Source organism: Trachurus trachurus, assembly GCF_905171665.1.
Source record: "Trachurus trachurus genome assembly, chromosome: 21".
NCBI classification, from domain to species: domain Eukaryota; kingdom Metazoa; phylum Chordata; class Actinopteri; order Carangiformes; family Carangidae; genus Trachurus; species Trachurus trachurus.
The window spans coordinates 9,929,359-9,947,688 of record NC_139899.1 but is presented as its reverse complement, the minus strand read 5'-3'; the positions used below and the strand labels follow the sequence as shown (position 1 = coordinate 9,947,688).

General features: G+C 43.0%; 1 protein-coding gene across 4 annotated transcripts in view; it reads right to left on the bottom strand.

The window, feature by feature from the left end:
• LOC311004610 (neuropilin-2-like) overlaps positions 1-18,330 on the bottom strand; it is a 92,059-nt gene that overhangs the window by 43,633 nt on the left and 30,096 nt on the right. For all 4 annotated transcript variants that reach the window (XM_083996727.1, XM_083996729.1, XM_083996728.1 and 1 more), the window contains exons 4-7: positions 14,044-14,271; positions 11,185-11,340; positions 10,922-11,091; positions 7,436-7,591 (exon numbers count right to left, since the gene is read on the bottom strand). In XM_083996727.1, coding sequence (XP_083852853.1) covers positions 7,436-7,591; positions 10,922-11,091; positions 11,185-11,340; positions 14,044-14,271 — 710 coding nt within the window. The remainder of the gene's footprint in view (positions 1-7,435; positions 7,592-10,921; positions 11,092-11,184; positions 11,341-14,043; positions 14,272-18,330) is intronic.

The following is an 18,330-nucleotide window of genomic DNA, read 5'->3' as shown; positions in this document are numbered from 1 at the left end:
GGTTAAACTTACTCAAGACAGCATGATTTAGTAACACATTTCTCCTTAAGAGTTTGCATACTGTATATAAATACACACTCAGATCAGGCTTTTAGGCTACCAGGAGAGGATTAGGGCCTCTGTGGGGGAAAAAAAAGTGAGTTCTGACTCTCAAAATTCTGACTTTGAACTCATAATTCTGATTTTAAACTCAGAATTCTGATTTTAATCTCAGAATTCTGACTTTAAATTTAGAATTCTGACTTTAATCTCAGAATTCTGACTTTAATCTTAGAATTATGATTTAAATCTCAGAATTCTGACTTTAATCTCAAAATTCTGACTTTAAACTCAGAATTATGACTTTAATCTCAGACTTCTGAGAAAAAAGTCAGAACTCACTTTTTTTTCCCACAGCGGCCCTAATCCGCTTTCTTACACACTCACACACACACTCACAGATTGAGTGTGATGTGTGTTATAAATCAAGAGTGTAAGTATGTGGGAGAGCATCCTCCTCTCAGACCGTTCTCACGTCCTCCTAACTTAACTACACACACACATACACAATACACAGAGAAAGGAAAACATCGACACTTTTTCAGACGGCAGAAAAGAAAAAAAGTCACCTCAACAGTGTGCAGACTCACGCACAGACACACACACAAAAAGACACGCTACATCTTTCTGTCGCCTTACACATTGCCCATTGAGATCCTACACTCCCCAGCATGTGCACACACAGAATGATTTCCTCTGAAAACACACAAAAATACAGATGAAAGGAAATTGAATACCAGCGCCTATGGCCAGAAGAAGTCTTTTCGTCTCTTGACACCAAGACTTTCTATCTGTATCTATCAGTCAGTGTCATCTCTGTTGGGCTCACCACAGGAAAACACAGCTGGGCTTCTGCTCTTTCCACTTTCATTTACTTTCGTCCCTCCTTCCTGTCTTTCTCTTTGACATCTCTCTATCCCTGCCTGTCTCTCCGGCATGATGATGCCGCTATATGTTTAAGGGACCAAAAATCCATCCTGTTGTTTCATTACTGAACCTCAAAGGCTGTTTTTTTCCTCTGTGGCCCTAATACTCTTTCTATTATGTTACATCAGCACTGAAAACACAACATGGTGTGTTTATTACAGAGAGCAGTAAACCTCATTCAACAGAGCCAAAGGCCTTGCAATTACTTGCTTGGGTAGTCATTTATAGATGTTAGCTTTGTTTGAGATGTGTGTGCGTGTGTGTGGATGTGTGTAAGTTCACTACTTCCCTCTTGTTCTCAATCCATTAAACTGCAGGGCTTGTCAAGGGTGACAGAATATGGATGAAGGTGGTTTTCTGTCTTACAGGAACAGGAACAGGCTACTGGTCCAGCAGGGAATTGAACTCATGACCCACTGGGTGTACAACACAAAGTCAGACCCAGTGAACTCATGCCCTCACAGTGGCCTTAATACCAGAAACTGTGACCAGTTAAATGATGGAAAAATGCCCAAAGGCCCCAAAAGACTTAATTGGATTGCGGCAGCAGGCTGTAATTACAAGTGTGTGTGTGTGTGTGTGTGTACGTTGCGGTGTCAGTGTGTGTCGGTGTGTAAAAGTGTAATTATGAAGCCTCACTCTTAGGATTTGGGAGCTGGCGGGTGTTTTCTGATTTCCCTTGGTACGCACTGAAACATTTCCTCAGCACATGTACGCGTACTGTAGGTGCACATGCCTACACACACACCTCCGCACACGCACACAGAATCAGTTGTATCTTTGTTTATATAGTGTACATATAGCCTTGAATTTTTTTGTATACGTGTCCTTTTGTGTCTAACCTTGTTGTTGCCCTTCACCAGCTTTTTAAACTGACAATATAGTACTGTTTTTGTATGTATGTGTGTGTGTTTTTGTGTGCGTATGCGTCTGAAGGACCTCTTAGAAATGTACACAAACTGTCCATGCACATTCATCTGTTTGCTTTCTATTACCAGTTTTGTTCAGGGTCACCAAACAGAATTGCAGCTCTATTTCAGCGGCTGCTTGATGTTCTGTTACACTCCCACTGTTATAACTGCTGTTTTCTCTCATTGTCACTCAAAAAATATTTTTATAGAGGAAATGACCTTCTTAATATTATGAATCGAGGCTAAAATGGTGCATTTTTACCCTGCTGTGTGCACTGGAGATTTAACCTTCCTGTTCAGACTCATTAACCCACATTGGAGTGATTATTTGTGTCATAAACAAAGGCGGAGGTTTGCCCTCTTTCAACAATGTCAACCTATGAGTTTTAAAAGATTATAAATATACTGGTTCAATAAACTAATCAACCAAATTAGGCACATCTATTACCAAATGTATTATTGTTCCGGATACAAGAGTGTAATCCACTGCCTCCAGGTTCCTGTCCTGTGGTGAGAGGTGTAAGGGGAGATGAAGGGGAGATGAAGCAGCTGCTCCTACATTCACCTGTAACAGTCTGAGTCTAAAAGGCTTCAGGAACAATCAGCTGATGGACAACACCTGCAACACAGCTCAGGTTATCATGTGCAGGGTTTGTGTGTGTCTGTCTGTGTGTTTTGGTGTGTTATGCAGGTTTGTTAATGGTTCAATGTCCCTACCTGTGTTAAGAGACATGGAAAGACGACACCTTGGTGAACAGATGCTTGACTTTACACCTTTCTCTGACCACCCACCCCTCTTTGTGCAGGTGAAATCTTTCCTATTCAAATTATACTATCACTCTGAAGTTAAAAGGTCACAGACATGAGGTGAATGATGTTTTCTTTACACTTTAACACATACACACTGTATGCCAACAGTGTGCAGTGGTCAAAAGGCATCTGACTAGCGTGTAACTACAGGATAGAAAAAGAGCATGATGAGGAATATGTTCAGCTCAAAGGAAAGGAAAGAACAGGTGTGTGTGTGTGTGTGTGTGTGTGTGTGTGTGTGTGTGTGTGTGTGTGTGTGTGTGTGTGTGTGTGTGTGTGTGTGTGTGTGGTCCTGTCGTGATCCTGCAAGGCCACAGTCAGTCAGCCAGCGAGGACCAGCACAGACACACTGAATTATTCAAATGTCCGCGCTGTGTGTTTTGTGTGTGTGTGGGCAGAGTTATTAAATAGTAAAACAAACCCCCATCTCCTCTCATTTCATCACAGAAGGACGCACACACACACAAACTTCGGGAAAGTAACCTGACTTTGACAGCTGTAGTGGCATTAGTGTGTGTGTGTGTGTGTGTGTGTGTGTGTGTGTGTGTGTGTGTGTGTGTGTGTGTGTGTGTGTGTGTGACAGTGCAGTGCACAAATCCCACAAACCAAATGACACATGGCAGCCTTATAATATCCCGCCTTGTGTCCCTTTCCTCTCTCTTCCTCTTCATTTTTCTTTCTTCATTTGTCACAAACTCTTTTCTCCCCCTCTCCTTTGACCTCACCCTCCCTCCTGCCTTCCCCTCACCTCTCACCCTCCCTCTCACTCCTCTGTCATTTTATTTTCTCTCCTCTCTCCTGACATCCTTTTCAGGCTGTTGCTGAGACCTCGGATCTATCCAGAGGGACTTCTGGTCAACACCCTTGTCTGCTTTTCTCATTATTCCTCCTCTCTTTCCTGACTCCGTTCATTCGGCCATCCCTCTTTCTTTTGCTCCATGGTTCCCCTGTGAACCCCCCCCCCCCTCTCTCTTTCCTTCACTCACTTGTTCCCCTATGAACTTAGCCTCTCTCCCTCTGGTTTCCACCTCTCTTCCTCCCTCTGCACCACTCAGGTCCTCCTCCCTCCATCAGTCCAATGCTTGACTGGTTGACCTTTTGCTTGTGTTTTTCTGTCTTTCTTTCTTTACATTTTTTTTTCAACTTTCCTACACTTCCCTCTCATCATCATCATCCCTCTCCCTCCCTCTCATTCCACCCACATCTCCCTCCTCCATCCCTCGCTCTCCATCCATCCATCCTCCCTCCCACAGATTAAGGTGGGAATAGGAGGTTTTGGTCTTGGCTGAGGTCCAGTGTTGTAATGGCCACAGACAGCTCTGCCTGCAGCAATTCAGCGGGGCTATGTAATGACAGTTGTACCACATTGAGCTTAAATGTACCTCAACTAACAGAAGGTCTCAAACTCCTCCAGACAAAGACTCAAACTGAGACAACATCATTTCTCAACCTGCGACCTCGGGTCACTGAAAATTGCTGCTTCCCTCTTGTCATGTGGGCAACCTCCCATAACCAAGCCCACAGCCAAATCTGCTCACTGAATCATAGAGCAGTATGAGTTATACAGACAAGTGTCGTGATTTTCTCTCCCGTTCCTTTGTAATGCTAGTTTGCATGCACGGCGAAACGATCAAACATGACCCCGTCGTAAAAAGAGGATATGAAAAATGGCAAGATGCTAATAAAGAAAAACATAATTATTTATGGTTATAAAGAAAGAAAGAGTTGGCTGAGAATCAACCACTAACTGTGGTTCATGTGTCTTGAGTCAGCCTCTGTCATTTGTGAGCCTGTCAGTACAACGCAGGAGCAAAACGTTGTATGGATATTACTTTCTCCATCTCGCCAAAAAAGTTTCTGCGAGTTAACATGTATTCCATATGTCCCATCTGGTTCACAACAGGCCTTTAATGACATTATCAAATACATTACAGATCACACAAATCATCATGATGCTGGGTGACAGTGGCGCCGCCCCTATGGGCTGACCCACAGATGTTAAAAACCAGCGTGTGTGTGTGTGTCTTTGTGTGTGCGCACAGTGGCTGCTTTATTAAGAGTTACTCATCTGTGACAAATGTTAACACACAACAAAAATGAGGTTGTAAACATACAGTTGTGCGTGTCTTAGTTTTTATGTACGTGCATGACTGTGCTGCTCGTGGGTGCAATTTTGCATGAGCGCAGGCAGTATGACATGCTCATACCTTTCCCTCCATCCATATGGCTCCCATTAATTTCTGTCCTCCTTTAATGCCTCTTACTCATAAAAACACTAATTCAACAATTCTCCCGTGCACACACACACACACAGACACACACCATCACATCACTGTAACCAAGCACAAAAAGTAATTTGTTCAAGCAGCATAAACTGGCCTGTCTACTCCATGATGACTTTCTCAGCGACATACGGGGGAGAGGGAGAGCAAATGATGGAGTGTCGAGGGAGAAGGGGGGAAAGGAGGAGATGGGAAAAAAAGAGTGCAAGACTGAAGGATGAGGTGAACAAAGATGTAAAAGAGAGTGAATAAGGAGACAAAGAGGAAAGAGCCATTTGATGAAGATATGGATGGATGGAGTTGGGACATCGAGCAGTAGCTACACTTTCTGAAACAATATCAGCTAGCAATTAGTATTCTGATCTGAGGCTGTCATGCAGATTTAAGTTCAGACAAAGAGAAATATCCCATGCTTGCTTACAACTGATCCCTGCCTGAAGTGATTCAGGATCTGCTCTCAATTATAAAAACTATTTCCTTGAATTATCTTGTGAATGCAGACGCAGCATTTTACACATCCAAACTATAAAACACCCTGCCAAAAAGATCCTCTTGGCCAGTGCTGCTGAGTGATTTATGCGCCTTTCTAACGTAAAAACACACACTCTCACTTACACCCCCCGAAAGATGATAGAGTCAGTCGCGGTGGCAAGGCTTGTGCTGACTGGCCGTCTGAGGTGTGTCAGCTGAGAAGGGACATTAGGCACCGGGATGCTGACACCGTCGTTTCATCATCAGATAAATGACCATCACTCTCTTCACCTTTTTGCACTGCCTGCTCTTTAATCCTTCCTTCTCAGAACAGAGGAAGCACCATAGCATAAATACTGGATACAATATACGGTACATATACTCTCTGTGTATTTGCTCCATGTACTGTGGAGTAGTGGATCACATGCAACGATTGACGACCCCAAACTGAATTAGATCAGATTACCGCACAGACTGACTCACCAGGGGGCCAAATGGTTCAGAAGACTCTTGCCAGTTGGCTTGGTGTTGTTGTGCATGTGGGTGTGGGTGTGAATGTATTTGTGTGTGTTTCCAGGACAAGGGACAAAATATTAGAAGCTGCTGCTGCTTTATTCTAAGCCCCTCCCCCTTCCTCCTCCTCAACTACACGCATTCATATGCACATGCACGCACACATGCCCCCATATATCTCTCTGGGCAATCAGCACTCAAGCAGCTTTCCAGGGCTATGGGGGACTCCAGGGGGATTATGGGTGGTGACACCAACAACTAGCCTCAAAACATAATCATTTATCCATTTTGCATGGGGGATTTTTTTTTTTTTTTTTTTCACTGTCTGTCAGCACAATATTGTTATTTGACTGACAGTGCAGCTGATTTGATGTACAATCACTGACATATTAAATTATATTAATAATCTTTAAATCACTATTACAATGTTTTACCTTTGTTTTGTTTTTGTTTTTACAAAAAAAAACTTAATATCACACCAGTTAAATAACCAAAATAATTAATCTTGTATTAAATTTAGCCATCATTGCAAACCCATCATTGCAGACCTTGCTATAGAATCTTGCTTTGCACTCACTTCTATCTGCTCTTTCTTCTATCATACCTCAACTTATCCCCACTACCTTTCTCCAAGGTTCCCACTGTTTCATCTATCAATCATTTCTCTGGGAGTTAGCTGCAGCTATAAGCCTTATGAGATCTGCAGTACTCAGAGGAACGGCCAGATGGTTAGTCTGGATCTCCCGTTTCCCTCTTGCAGCAAAAGACGTATTTGAATGTACAGTATGCATCTGCATGCGTTAGTGTTCATGAAGGAATTAGGGTTTATAGCACAAACCTAGACGTGGCATTAGACCGCGGGACGCACATGTGTCGGGGAGAACGGCTGAGATAGGGAGGAAAAAAAGCAGCCACAACCACAGGAATGCTCCTTTACTTTAATTGCAGTTGCAACCATTTTAAAGACCCCCAGACCTGTCGGCTTCATTTCGACCCGCACCCCGGACTGCAGCACACTCACTGATGACACATCATGCCTTAACACCTCTGAGAGAAGCAACTTAGAAACCTGTCCAACCAGGTCAACATTAGGCAGAACTCTGACCAGCGAGTAACAGAAACCAGATGGGATGTTAAAAGCAGATTGCACTGTAAATGTAGTTGCATGCAATGATGTAAGGAATCACGGGGAGCATGGAGACGTGTGCTGATTCTGGCTTGGTCATAAACCTTTAAATGAAGCCAACTGAGCAGCGGTGGAACGGCTGTAATTGCAGACACCATTTGAATTTTGGGCATGTGGTCAACTCTTGCTGCAAATATTCCATCTCATGTTTCTCCCCACCACTTCAATGTCGGTGCATGTCGAGGCGTCTGTGTCACATAAGAGCATCCAGACTTTCTTCAATTGCCCAGATTAATTTGCAAACGGTGCAAAGGGAGTGCGTGTGTGTGTGTGTTTGCGCACGTGTCTGAGCCTACCTTATGATTCTTGCCATGTCTGTAGACCATCCAGTCCTCTCCATTGGTGCTGACCTCAAGCTTAAAGGTGGTGACATAGTAAGTCTTCTCAGTTTCCTTCGAAATGGCGCCCTGCGTGGCAATGCCTGTCAGCACCTTCAAAGTATGGAGGTCCACCTGTTGGCCAGAAAGAAGTTTTAATAAAAATAAAAACAACATAAACAAAACATTAACGAACGCAAACAAGCTGATAACAGATCGGAGTAGGACATCTCATTTCTGGTGGAGGCGACACTGTAGCCTACGAAACACAGCTGAATCACGGTTAAGGATAAAAACATTAGAGAATAAAAATGTGATTCACTCAAACTCACAAATATAGCTGACACCTGAGTTTATCAGTATCCATCTCTCACCTTCACCACTCTCCTTCCCTCTCCTCCTCATCTCCTTCCCTGTGTTCCTCTCCTCTCTGCGTCTTTCTCCTGGCAGATCGATAGTAATGACCTGGGGCTCATTTTAATTTCCTCCCATACAATAGCCATAATCACCTCCCCATCCTGATTGTGGATGCTATGCTACGTGTCTGGCATGCTGTAACCATTGTTGCATTATACATGGACAGCACTGTGCCCACAGCAAGGGGGCTTCAGACTCCTTTATTTCGAGGTCTCTCAATAGATACCCATTTGTTTTGCTCCACGGTGCTCGAAATGAGCGGATCAAGCAAAGCCGTGCAAATCATGACAGAATATACGTATAGTGGGGTCCAGTAGTCTGAGACCACTTTTATAGATTCTGTGGATTTGTAATGGAGCCTAATGAAACAAGAGCTTGTATTGTTTTGGGGAATTTACTTTAACACTATAATCAAGAACTGCTGGGCAGCAACTGACCATGTAGTACAGGAAAATGTGTTAAAAAAATATGTTGGCAGCAAAAAGGAAACCCAGCAAGACAGGATATTCATTTCCCGTACCTTTTGCTGCTGTAAGACTTATTTTTACACAACTTATTGAGCTCATACATTACTGGAAACCTCCACTTTTCTTTTTTTAACATTACATTTTATATTTTTCAATTGATGCTATACTAGTCCAACAACAATTCCATATAACCCCTTCACTACTTACGCAGTAAAGTGATCCTGCACACTCGTAGCCGTGACGTTGAATATTTTTTAGTTTAATATATTAGAGAACAGACACCTGTACTATTTAGCATTAGTGTTTTGCTTTTTTTTATGCTGTCACTCAAATGAATTATGTTTTTCACATGTTCCGACTGTGACTGGAGACTTAACAAAACAAGATTTGAAAGAATAAAACAGGGGAGTCAGAAGAGCAGAAGATGAGAAAGGCTCTACTGCAGGTTATAACATTTATTCTCCTCCACTAGAGCTGTTGAAACCTGTAGATTAATCAGTACTTGTTGTGTGTGCACTGTGTGTATGTGTATGTGTTTGTGTGTGTGCGTGTGTGTGTGTGTGTGTGTGTGTGTGTGTGTGTGTGTGTGTGTGTGTGTGTGTGTGTGTGTGTGTGTGTGTGTGTGTGTGTGTGTGTGTGTGTGTGTGTGTGTGTGTGTGTGTGTGTATGTGTGTGTGTGTGTGTGTGTGTGCTACGTGTCCCACTGCGGTATAGTACAAAACACTGGGGTAGGTAAAATGCTGCGTTTGTTATCTGTCAGAGAGACAGGTGTTTTAGATTACTTCCAACACACACAAACACATGCACAAGCGCACACACACACACACACACACACACGCTCGCCTGCTTAGGGCCAGACAGAGATCCACCAAGACAACTAATCGATAGTCCGGAACCAAGGAGAGGAACAGATGAGTAGAGGAGGAGAGGAAAGGAGGAAGAGAGAAAAAGAGAGGCAGAATGAAGGGAAGAGGTGAAGAACAAATAAAAGAGAGAGAAAGAGAGAGAGAGAGATGAGAAGTGAGGCTTCCCAGGAAAGGTTCCTCATCAATCACAGAGCTGTTAGAATAATGGAGCCACCAGTGCTCACATCATCAATCTGCACCACACCTCACTGGACCAAGCTAGGATAGGATAGAATAGAATAGAATAGAATAGAATAGTGTGAGAAAGTGCGTACAGAGAGATTTAAATCACACACGTGCCCTTGTGCCAACATGGCAACACATGCATGCCTGAGCTGCATGGGCACACATTTCAACAAACACAAGCACACTCAGTTATAAGAGACCACAGGGTGCAAGATAGAAGAAGGAGAGGCACATTGGCATTTCTGACAGCTGCTTGTCAAGGCAGGAGCTGTTGCACACACACACACACACGTATGCACACACAAAACACACACACACGCAGGGGCTTTGGCCTCTGCTAGGCGTTAACGCAGGGGAACAGCTGAGAGCCTCTGTGGAACGCAGCGACCCGACCACAACACTGATGACCACGGAGAAGAATGAGATGCTGCGTTTCCAGCCAACTGTCAAACCCCATTTTGCAAAAAATCCAATGTGTCACAAACAATAAAATCCAAATTAGGGGTCTTTGCATGGATTGAGGAGATTATATGGGCCATCTGAATGTCAAAAAACCATTCATGAAATATATGGGAAGAGTCTTTCAGCGACAGCTTGTTTAATGTCAGCTCATTTTGAGAGTGGGCTGCAGGGAGAGAGAGAGAGAACGCTCAGCTGCAGTGGAAGTAAGACAGGAAGGAAGTGTGAGACCTTGGCCTTGTGCTGCTTGTTGGCCACAGTTCCTTTCTGTATTTTTCTGGCCCAGAGGTTGTTACAGTGGAGCTGAGACAATCAGAACCACAGCTTTTATTTAACATCTGCCTGATTGTGACATTGTTCCTCCAGACGAGGTCCTGTCCATACACAAATTAAGATAACACAAGTTGTCTCAAACAAGAACGTCAGGCTACATTTCTGCAGCCAGCAACAAAAGCCTTTTGCCTTGCCTTAGTTAGCCCTAGAAAGTGAGCCCAAATCTGTTCAGCTTATTCTTTTTTTGTCTTAGTTAGAAAAACTGACAATCAAATGGGACCAAGTAAATGTCAGTGCCAAATTTGTAAAAAAAAAAAAAAAAAATACCTCAAGGCAATGTTGAGAAAATGTGCTCAGAAGAAGACACACTGACGACCCAAAAATGTTGTACTTCAGGCTACGACTGAGATACATTTTGTTGTTTTTAAGGGGTCACATGCAATACAGGGTCAAAAAGGTTTAGGCAATCTAAACCAAAATTGAAAGACATTTTAAAAAGTTCATAACAAAAAAGTTGCCATGTTCTCCTTCCTATAAAACTATATGAAGCCCAGTCATTGTAGAGTCAGGTATCTGTGCCCAGCCTTTATCTTTCAGTTGTGATTGTAGCGATATGATATGTGAACACTTGGAAGTTATTGTTCAAGTCTAAAAAGCCGTAGGGTGGCTTATTACCAGAGCTCTGTGATTAAATCATTCCTTAAACTGAATCTAAATAAAGGTGGAAGCTAACCAGCACCACAGTTGGGGACAATTACCTGTATGTACTCTCTGTTGCTGTCCTCATTGGGCGTCCATGCATTGTCATTGTAATTGAGTCGGGCCTGTCGTGGCAGCCAGTTCCCATCGTAGAAACTGGACGAGGCTGTGATCTGGTCATCTGTGATCTTCCCTGACTCCAAACCAAACGCATTACTGCAATGGAAAGCTGAATGGAGAAGAGAATTGATTAGATTCAGATGATTCCCGTACAGTACCATCTTTTTGTCTAAAAGAGAGCAAGTGTGAAGGTTTTACTTACTCTCACTGACTTCCTTGTGCGTCATGTTGTACCGAGCTGAGAAGCCATCTTTAGCCACAGCCATGTCGGTATGGAAAGCCAGAGACAGAATCCCAGTAGAGGACTGGATCTCGGGCGGCACCCTGGTCCCACAGTAACGACCAATCTGAGGGCCCACTGTCAATCAAACAAGAATCATTTGATGAGCAATCACTCTCCTCAATCTCTGCTGGCAATTTCCAAGTCCCATGATTTATTAGTTTATTTATTCGACACATGAAACGGTGTTACACGGATCTCACTCGACCAGATGTCAAGATGGTTTATTACGCTTTTATTCCTTTATCAATCCCCTTCATCCCTCAATCCTCGCATCTGTCTCTGTGCTTCAATACTTGCATTTCTCTCCCCTCCATTACCTCTATTGCTCCCTCCATACCACTGCCATTTTCTCATGGCTCCACCCTCTATTGTCAGCACCCCTCTCCCCTTCATCTATCAACTCTATCTCTGGACTGGACGTGGTTTTACAATGTGTTGGTTGTGTGTGTAAATCCAAGGATCTAAGTGATTCCTCTACTGTCTTCTTCTTTAATACCACAACTTGTATATGTCAACACAAACAGATGAGTGTGATTTGGAGCCCTAGGGTGTATCGTGTATGTGTAAGTGTGTGTGAGTGTGTGTGTGAGTGTGCATGAAGTGGTGGGAGCGCAGATAGTAGATTCAGCCTGCTACCGCCTGACTCCTGGTTCACACACACACAAACACAGAAACACACATGAGGAGGCTTGCGAGGGAGGAGGAGGAGGAGGAGGAGGAGGAGGAGGAGGAGGAGGAGGAGGAGGAGGAGGAGGAGAAGAGGCAGAAGACAAGAAAATAGCTGGCAATCGATTAGTGGTATTGATTTTTTTCTTCCCTTTTGGAAGGGGTGGATATTTGAAATAGGGCTCTTGAGCAAATAACGGTAATAACTCTTTTCTGTATGGTGGTGAAGAAAACAGGGAAATGAGAGGAAGAGAAGAGAAGAGGAGAGGAGAGGAGAGGAGAAGAGAAGAGAAGAGAAGAGAAGAGAAGAGAAGAGAAGAGAAGAGAAGAGAAGAGAAGAGAAGAGAAGAGAAGAGAAGAGAAGAGAAGAGAAGAGAAGAGAATCATTTCTATAAATAATTACTGTTGTCTGCAAGAAATTGCTGTCAAACAAATTTAATTTTTCCAGTTTTTAATATTTATTATTTCCAGCTTATGCACCAAAATTGCCTAATTTTTCAGTCTCCGTCTGTTTCTGAATTTAATTTGTGCAGCATATAAAGCTGACAGAAGGCACATTTACCCGTTGTCTGACCTCGGCAAACACATATGTGGTTTCACACACACAGAGAATTACACCAAAGCCAGTGCTGCTTAATAGTTTCATAATTCGGTATGGGGAAAGCTGACAGTGCTATGTTTTCAGAGGAGTTAGAATAGATTAAACCCTGCCACAAAACACAAACATACTCATAAATGGGGGTAAAACGTAAAAAAAAAAACAGATGCTTCATATTCTACTTTTCTAGTTCTCTATCTGTCATCTCATTCTCTTCACCCTCTTCTGTGACTCAGTTTTTAAGCTCTGCTCTCCTTTCAGAGTCTCCTCCCTTCTTCTCACACCTTCAACCATATGAGAAACACACACATGGCGATTCTCTTTCCTGCTCATCTTCCAGTGAAGGTCTCTGCACAGGGTGAAACTTATGTCCTTTACCTCTGGACCCCATATTGTATATTTCCTTTCCTTTCAAAGTCCCACTCCCACTTCATTTCCCTTCATGCTGCACAGTCCTTCCCCTTCACTCAGAGCAGAAGTCTTTCTCTTTCACTACCACTGATCATTTTCTGCTTTAGTTTTGCTTACCCTCTCTTGACTTCCATTAAATCCTGTGAAAAAGAAGGATTTTTTTCTCAATATCTTTTCAACCATCTCTGACTTCTCTCCAGCCCTCAGGCTAAATTCATATGTACAGTAAAGTTCTTCAGAGAGAGAAAAACATCATTATTTGTTCTCCTTTGCTGCTGATTCTGTTCAGTCTTTGCCATGCGATTTCTAAATACCTTGGAAGATTTGAGAATTAAGCTGTTCATGAAAACAATGGATAATATTTATTATTATGGCATAAAAAACACAATCACACGCACACTATCTACAAAATATAAAATGGAGAAAAACTAAACTGGAATTGGTTTTGTTGCCAATTCCAGTTTTTTGTTGCCCAAGGAGAGTTTTCCTCCTCCTTCTCTAGCAGCATTTGCTGGACTCTCTTCCCCTTTCTCTTCTCTGGCAGCCCTTTTCTTGAGGGCAGACCAAAGTTTCCTGACCTTCATCTCCACATTGTATTCCTTTGTTCCAGTCTTCCCAGCAGCAGTGGGCTTTTCACCGCCCTCCACTGCTCTTCTCTTTCTCTCTACCTCTTCCATTTCTCAAAACTAGTTCCAAGGTCTGTGTGCCTTAGATGTATCCTTCTAAATTCTTCCAGTCCTTCCAGCAGCTCGACCAGAAATATCTTAGCCCTTTACCGTTCCTCCTCTCACACTACCTTGTTGCTCCCTCCTCTCAGCAATGCCTATTTTATTCCCCCCTTGAAAAGTAATGTTGTTTCTCGCAGTGGGTGCCAACGTGCTGCCTGTAAGCTTAGCTTTCATCTACCAACGCATAGCTACTAAAATAGTTGCTGCTCCACCTCAGTCGATAATGATGTAGGCAGGGCAGAATACACACCATTCTCACTTTGCTCTGTGTATTGACTCATGGCTTAGCAGCATCATCAAGATCGTCATTATCAACATCATTTTCAGATGATCGTCAAGATCCAAAAAACAAAAGAGGTTAAGTCAGGGCCTCACCTCCCGGGAGTCCGTCCCACACTTCCAGCCAGTCGTACTTGCAGTCCCCCTCTCCACCCGGCAGGGGGTCGTTCTCCAGGTCGAAGGTGAGGAAGGTGAGGGTGACGTCCATGCTGGGAGGGACGATGATGATGAAGGAGCACTCCAGATTGTGGGGGTATTTGTCAGGGAAGCCGGGGGACTCAATGAGACCCGTGGGACTGGTGAAGTTACGGGAACAGTCTGAGCCTGGGGTGAAAACGCAGAGACATAACCCATTTTAGTAAGTGACATCTGTTCAATAGGAAAAAATAAAGCAGTTTGAGGTTGGTGTAACTCATCATCCGTCACCTGAGCTGGAAAAACGAAAAGGAGTTTGGAAAAGGGTGAATACACGTTAGAGCGTCATCATCATCACACATGAAACTAATGATATTATTCTGGGCAAACTCTCAGAGAGAGAGCTCAGTTCTGTTTTTAGAGGAGGGCGCTTCCAACCTCACAACTCACAGCCAACAGCACCTGCTGTTTTCTCAGTTGTCTTTACTAAACAGAACGGCTATGTGAGATTTACTGTGACTCCACATTATGTACTTTAAATGCAGTTAATGTGATTTGTGGGAAACATTGAAAAGGTGAACACAAGTACTTAAAGCACTGGTAGTTTTGTAAATGACAGGGATGCACATTCCAAAAGAGTATATGATATACAGTTGATTTAAGTGTTTCAGCTTCAGAAACCTGAGATTACAATTAAATAGCATCTGATGTGTTAATCAGTAACTGTTTCACACTGTGCTTTAAAGATGTAAGAGGGAAATAAATACAAATCAACAGAGACAGAAAAATATATAAGTATCCATCTGAGATAAAGTGCATCTGCTTGTGTTTCTAATCTAAATCTCCTTTACTCTTCTTTAGGATGAATTAACAAACATAGGTGGTGAAGATGAGAGCTACAGAGAGATATGGCAGAGAAGCAACCAATAAAATCTGTTCAATCTGCTGTCACAAGCTTTCATCATATGTGCACAAACACACACTCCTCACACTTACACACAGGCACAGTGATCTGGGGGTAATCTGGGAATCTTCATTTCCAAATTACTGTAATACCCCCCCATTAATACTCTCTCTCTTACACACACACACACACACACACCCAGTGGAGTAAATGTGGTTGCACCAACTGGACCATTATTCATGTTCATTCAGCCATGTATGATCAAACGCCCAGACACACACACGCACACACACTCTATAAGCCTCTTATGATAACCCATTTCTCTCCAGTCTGTTTGGGTGTCTGCTTTTGCGCTCGCGTGCCTGCATGAGTAAATGAGGAGTATAAGTACTGTCTGTCTGTCTGTCTCATGTAAAGTTGTGCATGTGTTGGCAACGACGTGTCCATGCTGGAAATGACTGAGCTGCAGTTTTCAGTGTGTCCATCTGACAGAACAGACTCATCAATGTTAATCAACGCATCTGTCGACATTTTCAACTTGGAGGCTCACATGTTGAGCTTGTAACTGTGACCCAAAGTGTGTTTTTGTTTATTTACTTCAGATTTCTCCACATATAACTATAATGTTGCACTTTGGACTTTTAAATAATATACAAACATCCAGAGACTTTGATTTAAAAAAAAATACCTACAAAGATATGCACTGCTAAATTCTTCTTTCTCTTCTTGTTGATATTGATTGCCATTGCACTATTTTATATTTTTAAATCTACTACCAAGCTCTTTGGTTTTAAATATCCTTCTCCTCTTCTTTTATTTTTCTTGTATCTTTACTTATGTTATGCAAATGACCAAAGGTACATAAGAATTTCACTGTAATTACTTGTAATTATATGTGACAGTAAAGTAAACTTAACTTAAAGCAGAAGTAAGCGGAATGTTTGTGTTAATATAAGTCTTAAATAGTTCTATCTTCCGACAGCAATCACTTATATAGAGTGTTTGGTCTGAAACACGGGTCTGTCAGTCACTCTGCTCTGCTGTAAGCCGAGGAGAAAACTTTCCTTGTATCCTACAACCTTTATCCAATGAGGAGAGAGAACGGCATAAAGGGGCGGTCCTCTCTGTGTGTGCAGCCAAGGGATGCGCGTGAATGTGGTGACGTAGGGACGAGGGCGGGGACTGCTAACTCCATCGGCTGACAGAAAGTTAGCCAAAACGACCGGATCGCTTACTTCTGCTTTAATGATTTGGTACAGTACAATGGACAACTGCAGCTGCCACCAGTGTGCTGCTTCTCTGTTGACATGGCAGTGTGGTGTTAAAAGCGAACATCACAGAGAGTAAAGCTTTAAACTTTATATATATAAAAAAAGAGTTTAAAATAATTACTTTCCTTGGAGATCTCCATGGAAACTGGCTTGTTACACTGAATGAGGATGGACTTACAGTAGTCAATCAGTTTGCCAACTGGCAGACGCTGTAAGAGGCGAGCATATGTATGTGTCTGCCATTTCTTTTTCTTTTTTTCTTTTTTTTTAAATCTGCCAAGTCTGATATTCACATTCAAATAAACTCCTGTATGTGTAACTGATGTTGTTTTTCCTGTCTCCACCACTCGGCTTTTCCACTGATACCACTCAGCAGTGGTCGTCTGAATCTGTCTGCTCATTTGACTGATTCATGCCGGATACGTTACAATAGAGCTTAGATACATTTTCACATTTAAATCTGTTTGTTAGCTTATGAATGCCTCTTGTAATGTGATCATCCGTTTCTCCACTACAGCATCTATTTTTAGTGTGATGGAGCCTGTCCGTCTTCCTCGGTATCTCCCTGTTTGTCTGTTTTTCTGTCCCACTTTCCAGTCTGATTTGCTTGTTATCGTGACCTTCTCCTCTTTCTCGGGCGACGACCTCAGACGCTAGCGAAAACACACACTCACACACACTGTCTCTCACGGGGTACCCCTCTCGTCTGGGCCCCCTGCGGAGTCTGTTGCTAGATAGCGTGGATCTGCGTGACTATGAGCATGTGTGTGTGTGTGCGTGTGTGCATGTGTGTGTGTGTGGGTGGGTGTAGAGTGAATGCCTGACCAGCTCTGTTGCCGGCAGCGATTTTATTCCCTTCTCATTACTTCATGTTCATGAACATTGCAAAAACACTTCTGCCCTCTTTTCTCCTCCCCTGTCCCTCCTCTCCTGTCTCTTCTCTCTGATGTGTGTTTCTACCTTCTCCTGCTAATATTTTTAAGTGTACTTAAATCCAACACCGACTCCATTGGAAATGTGTGTGTTCCACTTATACATCTACATCTTTCTTCTCTTTTGTACGTCTCAGCATCTCTCTCCATTCATATTCCTTTCCTATTTCACTTCCCACATCTTTCGTATCTGGTCTTTATCACTCTTTTCCCTCCTGCTGTTCTCTGTTTAGCATCATCCAATGCATCTTTTCATCTTATCATCTTCCACATCTCCATCATTCCCTTCCCTCCCACCCACCATCTCATTTCCTATTCTTTCCTACTCACTTCCCATCTGTTTGAAGGAAACACATGTTTCACTGTGGGGGTAAGGTCAGGCCGTTGTGTTTGTGTGTGTGTGGGTTGCTGGGTAGATCTGGTGTTTGGGACTTCCAGTTGAGTGATCGGGGGGACAGGAAAAAGTCTATCAGTGTGTGTGTGTATTTGACAGACACTTTCATTCATTTGAATTATGAGTATATGTGTGTGTGTGTGTGTGTGTGTGTGTGTGTGTGTGTGTGTGTGTGTGTGGGGGGGGGGGTAAGTTGGCACACAGATATCTGCTTTCATCTACTTCAACCTGTCTTCAGTGCCAATGGGCTATTTGTTAGATCAAACCCACAATTACCCCACTCCCTCCTATCAATCTCTAACACACACGCACGTACACAAAGTGTACACATGCACTTAATGGGACACATGCAGGGGAAACTTGACATCCCCTCTCTGACAGACAGACACATCACAGGCCCTCACACACAGCTCAACAACCCCTGAAAAAACCACATGTTGGTTGGATTCCACCTCCGAGTCATTGAAGCTGGAGATTGCGGTGCTGAAACGGCTCTGACATTACATTTCAGCCTCTGACACTGAGTCACAGCAGGGACTCCCCTTGATAATAAACTCACTATTCAAACAAATTACTGCTGATATATGAAATTATGCTGTCACAAGACAATCACCTTTTGAGCTACTGTACCCAATGCAATGTGCTAAAAGCTCCAACCCAGATTTCCTTAGATGACATTTCCAGATTTCTCTTTTGAGTTGGAAATGAAATAGAGGCATTTTGGAAGATTCCCAGTCTGCCATCAAG